The following is a 13,361-nucleotide window of genomic DNA, read 5'->3' as shown; positions in this document are numbered from 1 at the left end:
TTTTTCATAGTTCCCATATGATGAACCCTGGTGACCACCTGACTTTACCTCTAGCACCACCATGATGACATTGACGTTTGTGGTTTTGAGTGAAATATCTTGGGACGGAATGAAGTTTGGTCCCGATCTTCCTGTTCCCCCCCTGAATTGTAATTTCTTTGAACTCTGAACTTTTCGTCTAGTGCCGTCAAAGTTTCTGTAGACTCTGTAGAGACTCGTTTGCTTGACAAATGGCTCAAATTATTAACGACCAGGACATCATAAATAAGGTTTGGCGCTAAAGCCCAAAATGAAATGTGGGGACAACGCTGCTGATCTCTAAATTTAAAGTCAGTCAGATTCCGGTGTCACAGTATGTCTCTGTCTCTTTGTCTATTTCAGGTACAACTATAACGGCATTGATCTGAACAGGAACTTCCCCGATGCTTTCGCTGGTCTCCGAAGGCAACAGCAGCTTGACGAGGAGAAGCGGCAGGCAGAGGTTCGTCATGTGTGTCAGCTGAGACTGGGACCAGTAACAGACGCTGGTTACTTACTGTCAGCAGTTCTTTCCCGCTGACCACACATTTTGTCCCAGCATTATTTGTGCGAACAGATCGACAATCAGTGTGTAAACGTGTAATCTGTTTATAGAAAATACCTTCCACAAATACAAAAAAAAAAGATTTGTAAACGAAATGAAACGATATTTGTGAGAGGTTTTTAAAGATCTTCAGTAGGAGCCAATGGACTTGGAGCTGAGAGCCACAGACAGGAAGTCAGACAGTACAGAGAGACAGACTAACATGGTTTTAGTCTTTTCATGTTATTTAATAAATATTATAATAATGAAAATATTGTATTAAATAATGTGTAATAAAATAATTATATAAATAAATAAACTAAAGAGTATTAACAGCGTTATCCTTTAAATTATATTTAAAATATGATGTGTGTTTTAAATCTTCTCTGATTGGCAGGTTGCTGTGTGATGTGTTTCAGGTCAGAGCCGTGATTGGCTGGTTGAGGACTGAGAGTTTTGTTCTCTCTGCCAACCTTCATGGAGGCGCTCTGGTGGCCAGTTATCCTTACGACAACAGCAACAGAGGTAAACACACACAGATAGAAACTATATTTATTATAAGTAATTCATTAAACAAACATATGTCTCCACATTTGTTGGTTCAGTCCACAGCCGAATGTGGAAACATGAAAGTTTCTCAGCACAAAAATGAAGCTGAAAGTTAAACAACAACAAGACGATAACTCAATGAAAGTAAGACAGAACTAGGTGGTCCACAACAATATATTTTTGGGCAATCTTTCCTTTAATGAAAGCAGAATAAGAGAGAGAGAGACAAGAAACAGGCCCTCAGGTTCAGTCCCATGACATTGTGGAACAGCGTTAGATAAATATACAAGTTCAGTTGAGCAACTTGGTCCACATGCTGGGACCCCCATGGTGTCTTTTAAGAACACAAACTAAATATCCTTTATTAAATTCTATCCTACAAATCAGAATTTTCTGGATAATTTTGCTGCATAAAGCCAGAACAGCTCTTTTATTTAACTCCATCTTCCAGATTCGTAGATACGTATGAGACTGAGCTGTAACAGTTAGTGAAGTGTTGGTCGCTCTATAAGCCGGCTCTTTTAAGTGAACGATGGGAGCTCATGTCTAAAGCTGATGAGACACAGAGCAACTTTTAGAGCAATCGTGCAGGGCAACGTTGCCGACAATGGTAATGAGTAAAGATTAGTACCATAATCACCTTCCCCCACCACCTGTCCCGCACCACCGCTATCTGACTTGCTGCTAGCAACATTGCCCAGCAACATTGCTCAAAAAGTTGCCCTTAAGAGTCGACCACAACCAGTGGAAATAGAAATTCAAGACAATGAACCAATTACACTTTTTAACAGAGCAGAAATATTTTTAGTTTCATATTAGCCAATATCATAGCAATGTGATTTAAATATACAGTTCATTAGTTTTATTTATTTATTTATTTACCAAGGACAATGCACATTAATCAACACCACGGTTTACACCTCAATGCATTGGAGTTAGCTAATAAGCTAATTTTCATCTGTAGTCCCTGGACAGGTTGTAAAAGTTAGTGCCCAATTTCATAAGTACAGTATTTCAACAAGTACTGCACTACAAACTTACATCTGTACTGTACAACAGAGTCCCCTCTACTAAGTACCCTTGTTACCCTCCTGCTGCTAACCTTCTGCTTTATGAACTGGCTCAGTGGAGGAGGTGCCATCTTTGTACAGAGTTGTGTAATTATTTAACTGGTAGGGTGTTATGTTTGTTACAAACAACTAGGATAGTTATTCTTGACATATTCCACTTTTTAAACCATCAATTTGACAGAATATTTCATTGAATGGCAGATACATATTTATTTCTTGCAAATAGGAATGTAACTCAGGCACTGAACAGCAGAAGTGGTACTAAATCAAGAGCCGTTTGGGAGTCGAAAGAGCCGGCTCTCGGAAAGGAACGTAGCCATAAAATCCGTCTCCCTTCAAAGAGCCGTAATTCCCACCACATCAAACATTGTCTTACTTCGAGGCCCTAAGGGTCATAACTCAGACGATTTCTGTTATTTCCCAAGGACATTGATACAGAAGAAAAATGTTTGCTGCTCTTTAGCTGTTTCTAAACTGCAGCAGCTTCGGTGCGCCGTGTACACAGGATGCGTTCAAGCACAGTATTGAGTGTAGGTCATTTGTGCTTTGGCAGTGCTTGGAGCCCAACACACAATCACTGCATTCACGCACAGAAAACAGAAGAAAATAGACCTGAAGTGTAAAAATAAAGTGTCATCTCAGATCAACTCACATCTGTTTCTCCAGGCAGCGAGTTTGTGGGCGGGGCAAGCATCACACCTGATGAAGACGTGTTTGTTCACCTGGCCAAGGTGTACTCCTACAACCACGCCTCCATGCACCTTGGTGACAGCTGCAACGATGGCAGACCCTTCATAGATGGCATTACCAATGGATACCAGTGGTATCCTCTTGAAGGTCAGCATGAAAGGCAGTGTTTTAAATCAAGGGTGAGCTAGGCAGTGACAACCAGGGGTGTGTATCTCTCCCTCTCAGACAATTTGATAAAATTAAAAGAATAAGTCTGGAACAATACGCCGCAATTTAAAGCCAATTCGATAAGATTCAATTCAGCCAATTTAGGATGCGATTATTTTCATATTTTATATAATATTTTATATTTTTTTTAAATATTAAATCAGAAACCACCCAGAAAAGTAAGTCCTCTGCCACACAAGCAATAGTAAACATGGACAGTGATACATAACTTTTTGGCTAGTCAGTAAACAGCAGGAGGTTTTGGTTAAACTTATATCTTGGTTATTATGTCAGTTTAACCATTTGAATTTAATACTGTGTCGGCTGATCTCAGTGTTATGTCAAAGATTTGTGTTCTTCTGAGCCCAAACAGTCATCTTCAACTCAAACACATTATGAAAGGTTGCAGTCGTTCATATCAAACTAACTTTATTTGTTTATCTGAGACCAGATAAAAGCTCCCAAGTTGAATGCACTACACAGCCCGCCCTTCAAACCTTTACTTTCTACATTGCTGCAAGGTCAATTTATACTTGTGGGTCGAATCTACGGTATAACTTCAAGTTGACCTCCCAAAAACTTTAACTACAAGTCGCTGATTGATCGGCTTGGTAGCATCACATTTCCTCTTACTCAGTGTCGGCTTGTCCATCTTCGGCAGCCTCAACCAAGTCCAACTGTCGTTCATACCATCTCCGACGCCTTCTCTCGTTTATGCATTTCAGTAGTTTCACTAAAAGTAACTGCTGTTCAACATTGATCAGCTGCAACTCCAACATGATCTGCTTGAAGAGGGAGAAACTCAACAGAGTGGATCATAGAAACGCCAACTAGCATTTTGGCACATGCACATGTTGAGGTCTATTGTTCAGTTTGAATTCCTAGAAAGACTTCAGTGGAAACCTGCAGACAGACACTAAAGACAGAAACATCCCTGATCAGCCTCCTCTGGTTTCCTGTTGCAGAAACTTGACTACTGCAACCCGATCACCTCATTGACTTTATCTATGGAAACTGTACACTACAGATGTACACTGGGACGTTTCTGGCCATGATGGTGCCCTAGGCAAGCCGGGATCTTATTGGAAGGGACAGTTCAGCATGGTCGACATGTCCCTACTGTCCATTTCCAAATCTACACATACGCGATAGTCACAAAGAACATGTTTCTTCTCTGTGTGTGTGTGTGTGTGTGTGTGTGTGTGTGTGTGAATTAATTTCTGAATGTGTGTGTGTTTATTTGCAGGTGGGATGCAGGACTATAACTACGTGTGGGCTCAGTGTTTGGAGTTGACTCTGGAGGTTTCCTGCTGCAAGTTTCCTCCAGTCAAACAACTTCCTGCACTGTGGACGGATAACAGGAAGGCTCTGCTGGCCTTCATTAAGCAGGTCCACCTGGGTCAGTACCTGTCTGTCTGTCTCTTGACCTGTCTGTCTACCTGTGTCTGCTCCCCCATTGTGTTTGTTTCATTACTTGTCTCACTATTACCTGTCTTTTTCGTTACTCGTCTATGTTTTTAACTGTCTGTCTCCTTTACGTGTGTGTGTGTGTGTGTGTGTGTGTGTGTGTGTGTGTGTGTGTGTTCAGGGGTCAAAGGTCGTGTGTTTGATGGCTCCGGAGTGCCGGTCCAGAACGCAGTGGTGGAGGTCAAAGGTCGCAGGAATATGTGTCCCTTCAGAACCGACCGACACGGAGAATACTACAGATTGCTGCTGCCTGGAAGCTACACCTTCACAGTAAACACACACAGTGATACAGCGACCTCTAGTGGTAGAAATACACATATTTGGTCAAAATGTATTTAAAGCTTTTTGCTTTAAGAAGTATTTTACCATGTAAAGAATTATTAAGCCGTAGTAAAATTTCTTTGAAAACAGTGTACTAAATTGTCAAGACTGCTCGACAGCTAAAGTCCGACAACTATAAAGTTGGTTGTTGGACTTAATTGAAAGCTAGCTAATGATATAGCATCGGACTAGCCTTAGCTATAAAGCTGAAACAAAAATTTACAAAACCGATTTTTCTCTAGCTGTAATCTGTAATTAAAAAAATATTAATTCTAAGGTGACCAGATTTCTGAAATGAAAACCGGGGACAATTTTGTTTTGGTGGTCAGTATGTGATTAAAAAATATAATGTTATTATATATGAAATAAAACAGGGGGACAATTTCGGTTTTATAATCTGTCAAATACAACTTCTGAATAAAATCAAGTCATTTTGAGGCAGAAACTACCTTTCAGTCAATAGAGGCTGCAAATCACTTTCTGGCAAGTAGAATACTGCATTTTGTGTTCTTTTGGCCATTTAAAGGTATTTAAAGAGGTAAAAAGTTCTAGGTGAGTTATAATCAGTCAAATATAACCCTCATGAATGAAATCAAGTCATTTTGAGGCAGAAACTACCTTTCAGTCAATAAGTAGAAGCTGCAATCACTTTCAGGCAAGTGAAATACAGCACGTTATGGGTTGTATTGGCCATTTAAGGTATTTCAACAGGTAAAACAGCATGTATTGGTTGGTACACAGCAAGTTAAATAATGTAGTCATAAGGATAATTGCAAAAGAGATCATGTCTTTATTTTATGTATAACTCAGCAGTAAGTCATGTTAATTATAGGTTACAGCCTGTTTTCCAAATATAAACAAGGATATTGGACATAGGCCTACTAAACACATAATCCATCGGCAACAAGAGGCTTCTATTATTGCCTATAATCACATAATGTCAGGCCTGATTACTCTATAAACTGCAAACACTTATTTAGCCACAATTGTGATAATTGCGTTAAAAGAAACAGTAAAGTTTCATAAAGATATACCTTTGCGGTTACCACGGACATAAAGTGATGTTTATTTGTATGTTATGTCTGTTTGATCCAGATAAAAGCAGCTGTTGTTGTAAAGAGCCTGGACGATACAGCTTTAACATGCTGCGACAACTGGACTTGTTTTGTATTAATGTAATCTTTATTTAATCAGGCTGTCTTAACATCCATACGTCAGTGCTGGACAAGGAGAAATAAAACTGCTCTGTCCCTGATACCAAAAAACATAACTCAATTTTTATTTAAGTTATGTATTATCATTTTGTTTTGTTATTGACAGCTCGCTACGTTCAATGTTGCTGACTTTGTGATATCAATCAACATTATCCGAGTAGGCTTAACTTAAACGGTATGGCTTTGCTATGGGTAGTAGGACAAATGCAGCTAGCGAGACCTGTTCTCCTTACACAAGATTAATAATTAACTCTAACTAACTGTACATTTACATTCCTCCTATTGTTTACTTCCACCTCCCAAAACCAGAAATCAGCTAAGCCTGTCCTAACACGCTGCAAAATAATACGATTTAAGAGTTTCATACTGCATACTACTATGAAAAGCCGTAGGTAGTACGTATTGTGGTTACCGGTAGCATGTAGTAGGAAAACAGCCAGTTTCTCATTCAGCACTTATCCTTTGTTCCTGGAGTTTACTTTCCATATTCAAACAAATAAGACAAATCTCCGCCACTAAAACATTTACTGTTTTTTTAGTTGAAACCTGTGGTTTTAATGAAGTTAAACAATGATAACTCAGTGAGAACAGAATAAAACAGAATAAACTACAGCTGCCGTGAAAATGTGTGCTGCAGCGCACATACTTACATCATTCATAAAAACTATTACTACTGATCTAAACTCCTCAACCCGCTCATAAACTCACCACTTCTGTCAAGCTGTGACCTTTAACCCACAATGTTTTAAGGCTCATGGGAAATTGTGTTAAAATACAGAAATATTGAACTGCAGAAACAACAGTAGGTTGTTTTTTTAGAAACGACATACTGTTGAGAAAGGCTCTGATCCAAGACTGGATTTTTAGTTAGTTTAGCATTGTTCCAAATGTCAGTGGGATTTTGAAAGAGATTTCCTTACATCTAGAACAGAACCCTGAAAATCCTGTTTTAATTCGCTAAACCATAAATATTAAATTAATAAAAGTAGACCAGCAGACAGACGCTAGCAAATAAACTAGTTCAAATGGAAAGGAAGGCACAACATTTTACTGCTGTAGTTGCTGCACTCATATTTGTAGGGCAATATGATTACAGTTACTCTCATATGACATTAACTTTCTTCTCTAATCTCTTTGATTGACAGGTGACGTACCCGGGTCACGAGGTTTTGACAGAGACACTGAACATTCCAAATGGTCCTGATAACTACTCCGCTTTGAGACACGACTTCCTGTTACAGCACATCCCCAAGACGACTGGCCGCAGCCCGGCTAACCCCACCCAAGCTGACCTCACCCCAAGCTGTAACTACACATTATACCTGGAGGCAGGCGGAGCCATCACCAGGCCCACATGGGCGGGGCTAGGTGTGGGGCTCGCCCTGGTGGCGGCGCTACGATCCTTAATCAACTGAAGCAGCCTGGTGTGACAGTCACAGGTTTGAACAGTCAACCTGCAAGAAAACAAAGAACAAAAACATGTGGTCCAGCAGAGGTTTCTGAAGAGATGTTTTGAAGCCTGGAGTTTGGGTTTAAAACTCGCCGCCAGCTTTGTCACTGCTGAAAAAACACTTAACTTGAGGGCAAAGGGGTGAAAGCCCTGGTCACAGCAAGAAGGTCATAAGCATGTCCAATATAGGTGGTGCTGGAAGTTTCGGGATGTAGTGACTCCTCGCAAGGGGTTGCTGTCCTTATTATTAAGTTAAAATATCTGCCATGTAAAAGGCTTATGGCGAGCTGACAGCTAACACGCATCAGCCTGGAACAATGCGAGCGTATGTCAGTCACTCCAAGTTAGCTGGATTGCTAACTAGCCAGCTCGTGTACCAGGAGAAATTTTAACTTTGTTCTGTGTGACAATAAAAGCACACAGTTTATTCATACTTTCAGGGTTAAACAGCTAACATGGACGTCACCTGGGAACATCAGCTCGGCCTCTAGCTGGACAAGTCCACACAGTTTTTTTTTTTAACGGATTTGTTCCACTGCAAATACGTCTCTTGTCTCATAACAGTTGTCTAAAAATGATGCCTATTGTGAAGCACTTTTAACTCCCTCAGTGGAGGTTATATAAAATTTGATGGTGCAACACAGCTAAGAAGCTATAATAGCTTCCTGTGTTTTGGACACCCTGGCTCTCTGTTCCTTCAGGAGTCAGAAGCCTGTTTCAGAAAGAGGGTTTAGTGAAAACTCTGAGTAAGCAGACTGTCGATATCAAATCTGTCATCAATGTATGGACAGAGAGTTATCTTTGGACATCGTGAATTTATCCTCAGCACAGAATAAAATCTATAAGCTACACTGTCCTTTATAACACAGCGACTCTGTGGACATTAAGGCAGCTGTCAGGTTGGCAACAGTTGCACAAAAACACTTACTGTGTGCTACAGTGCTGCAGTTTAAACTAATCTGTATAAAACTGATGAATGAACAGGAACCTTCGATATTGTAGTCGCACAGATTGAACATTCCTACTGTAGTTATCAACCGGATATGATGTGAATATTTCTGAGTGAGGATGCAGTGTGGTGCAGCTGAAACAAATAAATGTAGTTTAAAAGTGAGTTTTTCATTATCTGAATGTGTTTTGACAGCATTTCATAAAATACGAAATGAGCAAGATTTTATTAATGTAACATAGACGCCTAAAACTTTACAGTCAGTTTGAGCAAAAAAATCATTAATAGACCTACTGAGTCGGACTGTGGCTTTACAATCACAGGTCCATGAGGAGCCTAAACTGTGTCTAATCTGTTCCATTAATATTTTCATCTTCAGTTATTGCCACCGGCATTTAGTCCCGTCAGGTTACAGCTGAATAAACTATTTAAAATAAATAACGGGCTGGAGGAGAATCCCAGCTCTTTATCATTCATTAAGGAAATTCCAGTCTAGTAAATGATAAATGAACAACGCTGTATAAAATGTAGGACGTATCGATCCTTCCTCCACTCCTGCGTTTTAGAGCTCTGCCTTTATTTACCCGTTGCCGTGGTGACTCGTAGTATCATCCCCACGCACGCGCTTCCATCAGGCTCAGCATACTCACAGTTGACTGAACTTATTCTTATCAGCTGTTCTGAAACCTAAAACTCGGAGTTTGACAGCTCAGAGTTCGTCAACCCAGAGATCAGTTTTACACTCTTTGCACACTTTGAGTTTGTTGAACCTGCTTTCTGAAACGGGGCCCAGCACTGTCAAGATGTTTGGCTATAGAGAACCTCCTCTTCTGTTGGACCACCATGGGACCTACATAAGAAAATACATGTACAGTAGTCAAAGGCAGGAGACAACAGATTTTGTAATTTGTTTTACGTTTTTTGAATTACACACATGATGTCTTGTCAATTTTAACGAAAATTCTGCACAGTTTGTTGTAAAACTGAAAGTACGTAACTAAAACCATAAATCAACCACCATGATTTATTGTTTTACAACAAACTGCAACTTTTTTGGCAAAATTGTATTTTAAATTGACAAACCGTGTGTGCAATTAAGGGCACAATTTAAATGGGATACAAAAACTTTGTTGTCTTTCGCAGTTGACTACCATACATATTTTACATGCAGAAGCAGAAGAGAGGTTGGTCAATGTTAGAAATTCATTGAACTTGTTTGTTTGCACATATACATACTTTGCCTCTGCAGGCAAATTTGCAGGTTGCAGTGGTTTAAGTGAAAATAATTTATCCGGCCACAAAATTTCACCGTTTTAATTGCTGGTGTAACAGGGCCCTGCAGCAATTCTCTTGGATCCTTATTACTAATGGAGAAATGTAATTAACTACTGATGAGCTGTGAGAAAAGTTTTTTATTTACTTCGAAAGATAGAAAATTGAGTTTTTCCTGGTTTCCTTCTGTACCAAACTAAAAAAACATTAGAATTTAAGGGACAAGACAGCGAAATCCTCACAGGAATAACAGATTTTAAATCTGGGTTGTATTTAACGGCATCGCAGGAGGAAAAAGCTCTACTGCCTGAGGATTTTGACTTCCCTGCTGAGACGTTACAGCATGTGAAGGAGCGTAGGAAGTGATAAGGTTCATTAAGTGTGTTGGAGCTAGACCATGTAATCTTAAATGTGAGGAGGAGCACTTTAAAATTAGCACTTGCAGGGACTGAATGCTGTTTATAGAAAGGGTAGAATTTAAAGACATTAGGGTAGTCGAGTGTTGAAATTACTACAATATACAGCATGTCTACAGCAATCCTCGTGACGCCACACATTAATCATCTACCTGAAGTCACTGAGGTGGGTTTGATTTACCACTCCCGACCATCAGACCGAGCCCTCAGACATGTTCATACAGTTGTTCATATGTCCTTTGTGCTTATTTGATGGTAGTCTGGGGGGCCCATCCCATTTATTCCTACAGAACAGTCCAGTGGTTCCCAACCTAAAGCTTGAGACTCCCATAGTATGGCAAAATTAATTAAGTCACATTTCTGCTACACAAAATTATGATTATATTTCTATGATTATATATTTATAATTTTACTTGCTTTAATGTGAAAACTGGATAGATTTACATCTTGAAACCAAAGTTGTGAGAGACTCAGATCGACACTGAGACAGATTATTTTACAGCAACTTTATTTCTGAGCTAAACCTACCGTAGCTTCATGTGACTCTGCAATACAAGCAAAGACATCTGTGCACAAAATATCAAATATCTGTGAACCTCGCAGCTTGAACACATCATACAGTACTTAAAAAAATACTTGTCCCTTACTACAGGTACAAAACATGTAATATTAAAACATTAAGCTCTTGAGTTGAAATACTTGCAGCTTGACTTACTGCGTGAGTTGAAGAGGACATGTTCTCGCAGGTGTTTAAAAACAACTGTAAGTCGGTGATTGTAGTTTAGTTGCTGATTTGGCCACTTAACAGTCAGCAGCTCACAGCTCATGGAGGTGGTTAAGGTACTTCAGAAACGTCAGTGCCTGGTTGCTATAATTTGCGTCAATTGCACACCTCCTCTGAGTCATAACTCAGTCAAATCTGAACATGTAGACATGATGCACACATTGGGGATTCAGCATGACTTACACCTCCTGAGGATATGATTACCTCTGATGTCTGTTGCAAGTAAACGTCCAGAAATCTGCTCTGAAATCATAGAAAATAAGACGTAGGTGTCATTTACACTTGGGACATGATGGCTGATTTTGTCCCCATCGCTTTTTAAAAGCATAATTTGTTAAAAATGTTCTGAAAAATAGCTTGCAACGAGAAATGTTAACTAACAAATGAAAATGCTATGAGAAAGGTTTATTTGCACAATAAGAAAACATGCAATCAAAATATAGAAGAAACAAACGTTGCATTGTCCAAAAAAAATTAACTTCAGCTTAAAAAAAACAAGCTACTGATTGTTGCATTATATATTTAGATTTTGAGTTGTCACCTGCCACCTGGATTGTTTCCTTTTATATAAATAAATGCATTTCCATAAATTGCTGCACAAAAAGTCTCCAGAAAATAGGGAATTATGTGATTAATGCTCAAAATCTACTGACCCCCAATCATGCATTTCACCATTGAATATTTCTTAAAATATCTTCTCGTCTTGCTCTTGTGACCCCAATATCTTCACGTGTCATTATTGTCCCCACCACTTTTCAACACAAAGTGACGCCCTTGCTCTTTATAACTCCAGAACTTCTTTGAGAATCATCATATTTTTAAGTTACATTCAGTACCAAAGTCTGTCTGTACATTGATGGGTACACGTTAGACAGGAATTACTAATAGCTATTTTAGTACACGTTTAATGGTGCCAGTATGCCAAAATGTCACAAAATGATTTATATGTTGGTCTTATATTCCTGTAACACACAGATACACTCCTGTCTATTCACAGAGTCAGACTTTGAAAACTCCTGGCGTTCTATAACAAGAGGTCACGAGTAGACATTACTTTAAAAGCCAAAACAGTTGGGAACCACTGGTTTTAAATGGGGGGACACCAGGAATTAGCGACACCTGGTGACTGGGAATCAAACCTGTGACCTCAGCTGAACCCTCAGCCACAGCTCATACAGTATCTGTACACAGAATATATTTATATACACATTATGCACACAGAAGTGGATCAAGTTCAGAGCAGCAACAGGTGTGACGCCCATTTTAACACGAGGTTGGAGGTCAGCGAATGTCCTCACTCTTTCTGCCCCGACCTGCAGCTCAGACTGACTTCACTCGTCTTCAGGACAGAAACTCAGCGGGCCTTCTGCACATTTTTTTCCCCTCATTCGAACTTTTTGCCAAATGTCAGGTTTTTCTACTTTTGTACCGTTTGATATTAAATGTTGGTTTGTGAAAAAGTGCCATGTTGGAACTGCAATGACTGCAGGCTTCAGTCACACAAATTTTTGCATTTCCACAGTGGATCCACTCACTGAATCCTACTTTGGACGTAAAGTAAACTATCACTGCTCAGTAAGCCTGGTTATCGAAGGAAATCTCTCATTAAAAGTACAAAAAAACTGAAGAGTTGCAATGTGTTGTTTGTATTTATTTATTTTGCACACATTAAACAAATAAGATATAAAGTGTTAGTGAGCTGAGTGAAATAGTGAGCTTTAGAGGTGCCGATAGCTGGATTTTGATACCTTTTTAAAAAAAATACTTACCCCCGTTACCCCGTTTCCAGTCTGTGCTGTGCTGGGCAAATCTAGCAGCTGTTAGCTTCCATATTTTTAACAGACAAATGTGAGAGTATTGATCTTCTCATCTAAATCTCTCCAAGAATACTAATGCTTTTATACATTTAATATTTAGGTGTTGGGCTGCTGGCTGAATTTGAAAAAGTAAGACAAAAGACATTTGAAGACTTTCCCCTGGGCTTCAGATATTTTACATTTATTTCACCATTTTTGGACATTTTAAAGACCAAATGATAAATGATCTGAATTTAAATAATCGTCAGTTTGCAGCCCTTCTCAGTTTAACTACCTAATACACTGCTGGGTAATTTTAATCTGTAGAAATGCATTAATATATATATGCTCATGTGTTTATGGTTTTATTGCTGTAGATGTCAGGTAAATGTAAAAAGTCAAATATTTGCCTCTGAAATGAAAGTGAAGTAGCAGAAACTGTTCCACAGGTGAAGTGGAAACACAGGCCGGATTGTTTTTAAATTTTTTATTTCTTGTAATAAATTTTATGGAGAATTAAGTAGCTGTCCAGCTGCCTTCAGATGTCTGAAGGATTTTAATGAACTGAAGGAGACATTTTTTATTACATTTTAAAGAAGCTGAACTAAAAATGT

General features: G+C 39.1%; 1 protein-coding gene across 1 annotated transcript in view; it reads left to right on the top strand.

Annotated features, from left to right (window-relative positions):
- Positions 1-7,963, top strand: part of cpm (carboxypeptidase M) — a 28,111-nt gene extending 20,148 nt beyond the window's left edge. Inside the window, exons 5-10 of the mRNA XM_038709612.1 lie at positions 382-481; positions 982-1,087; positions 2,848-3,018; positions 4,325-4,477; positions 4,667-4,815; positions 7,226-7,963. Coding sequence (XP_038565540.1) covers positions 382-481; positions 982-1,087; positions 2,848-3,018; positions 4,325-4,477; positions 4,667-4,815; positions 7,226-7,495 — 949 coding nt within the window. The 3' untranslated portion in view covers positions 7,496-7,963. The remainder of the gene's footprint in view (positions 1-381; positions 482-981; positions 1,088-2,847; positions 3,019-4,324; positions 4,478-4,666; positions 4,816-7,225) is intronic.
- The last annotated feature ends 5,398 nt before the right edge of the window (positions 7,964-13,361 follow it).

Source organism: Micropterus salmoides, unplaced genomic scaffold (assembly GCF_014851395.1).
Source record: "Micropterus salmoides isolate LMB-PRFRI ecotype aquatic unplaced genomic scaffold, ASM1485139v1 Ms_hic_scaffold_9, whole genome shotgun sequence".
NCBI classification, from domain to species: Eukaryota; Metazoa; Chordata; class Actinopteri; order Centrarchiformes; family Centrarchidae; genus Micropterus; species Micropterus salmoides.
This window is presented reverse-complemented; position numbering and strand designations above follow the sequence as displayed.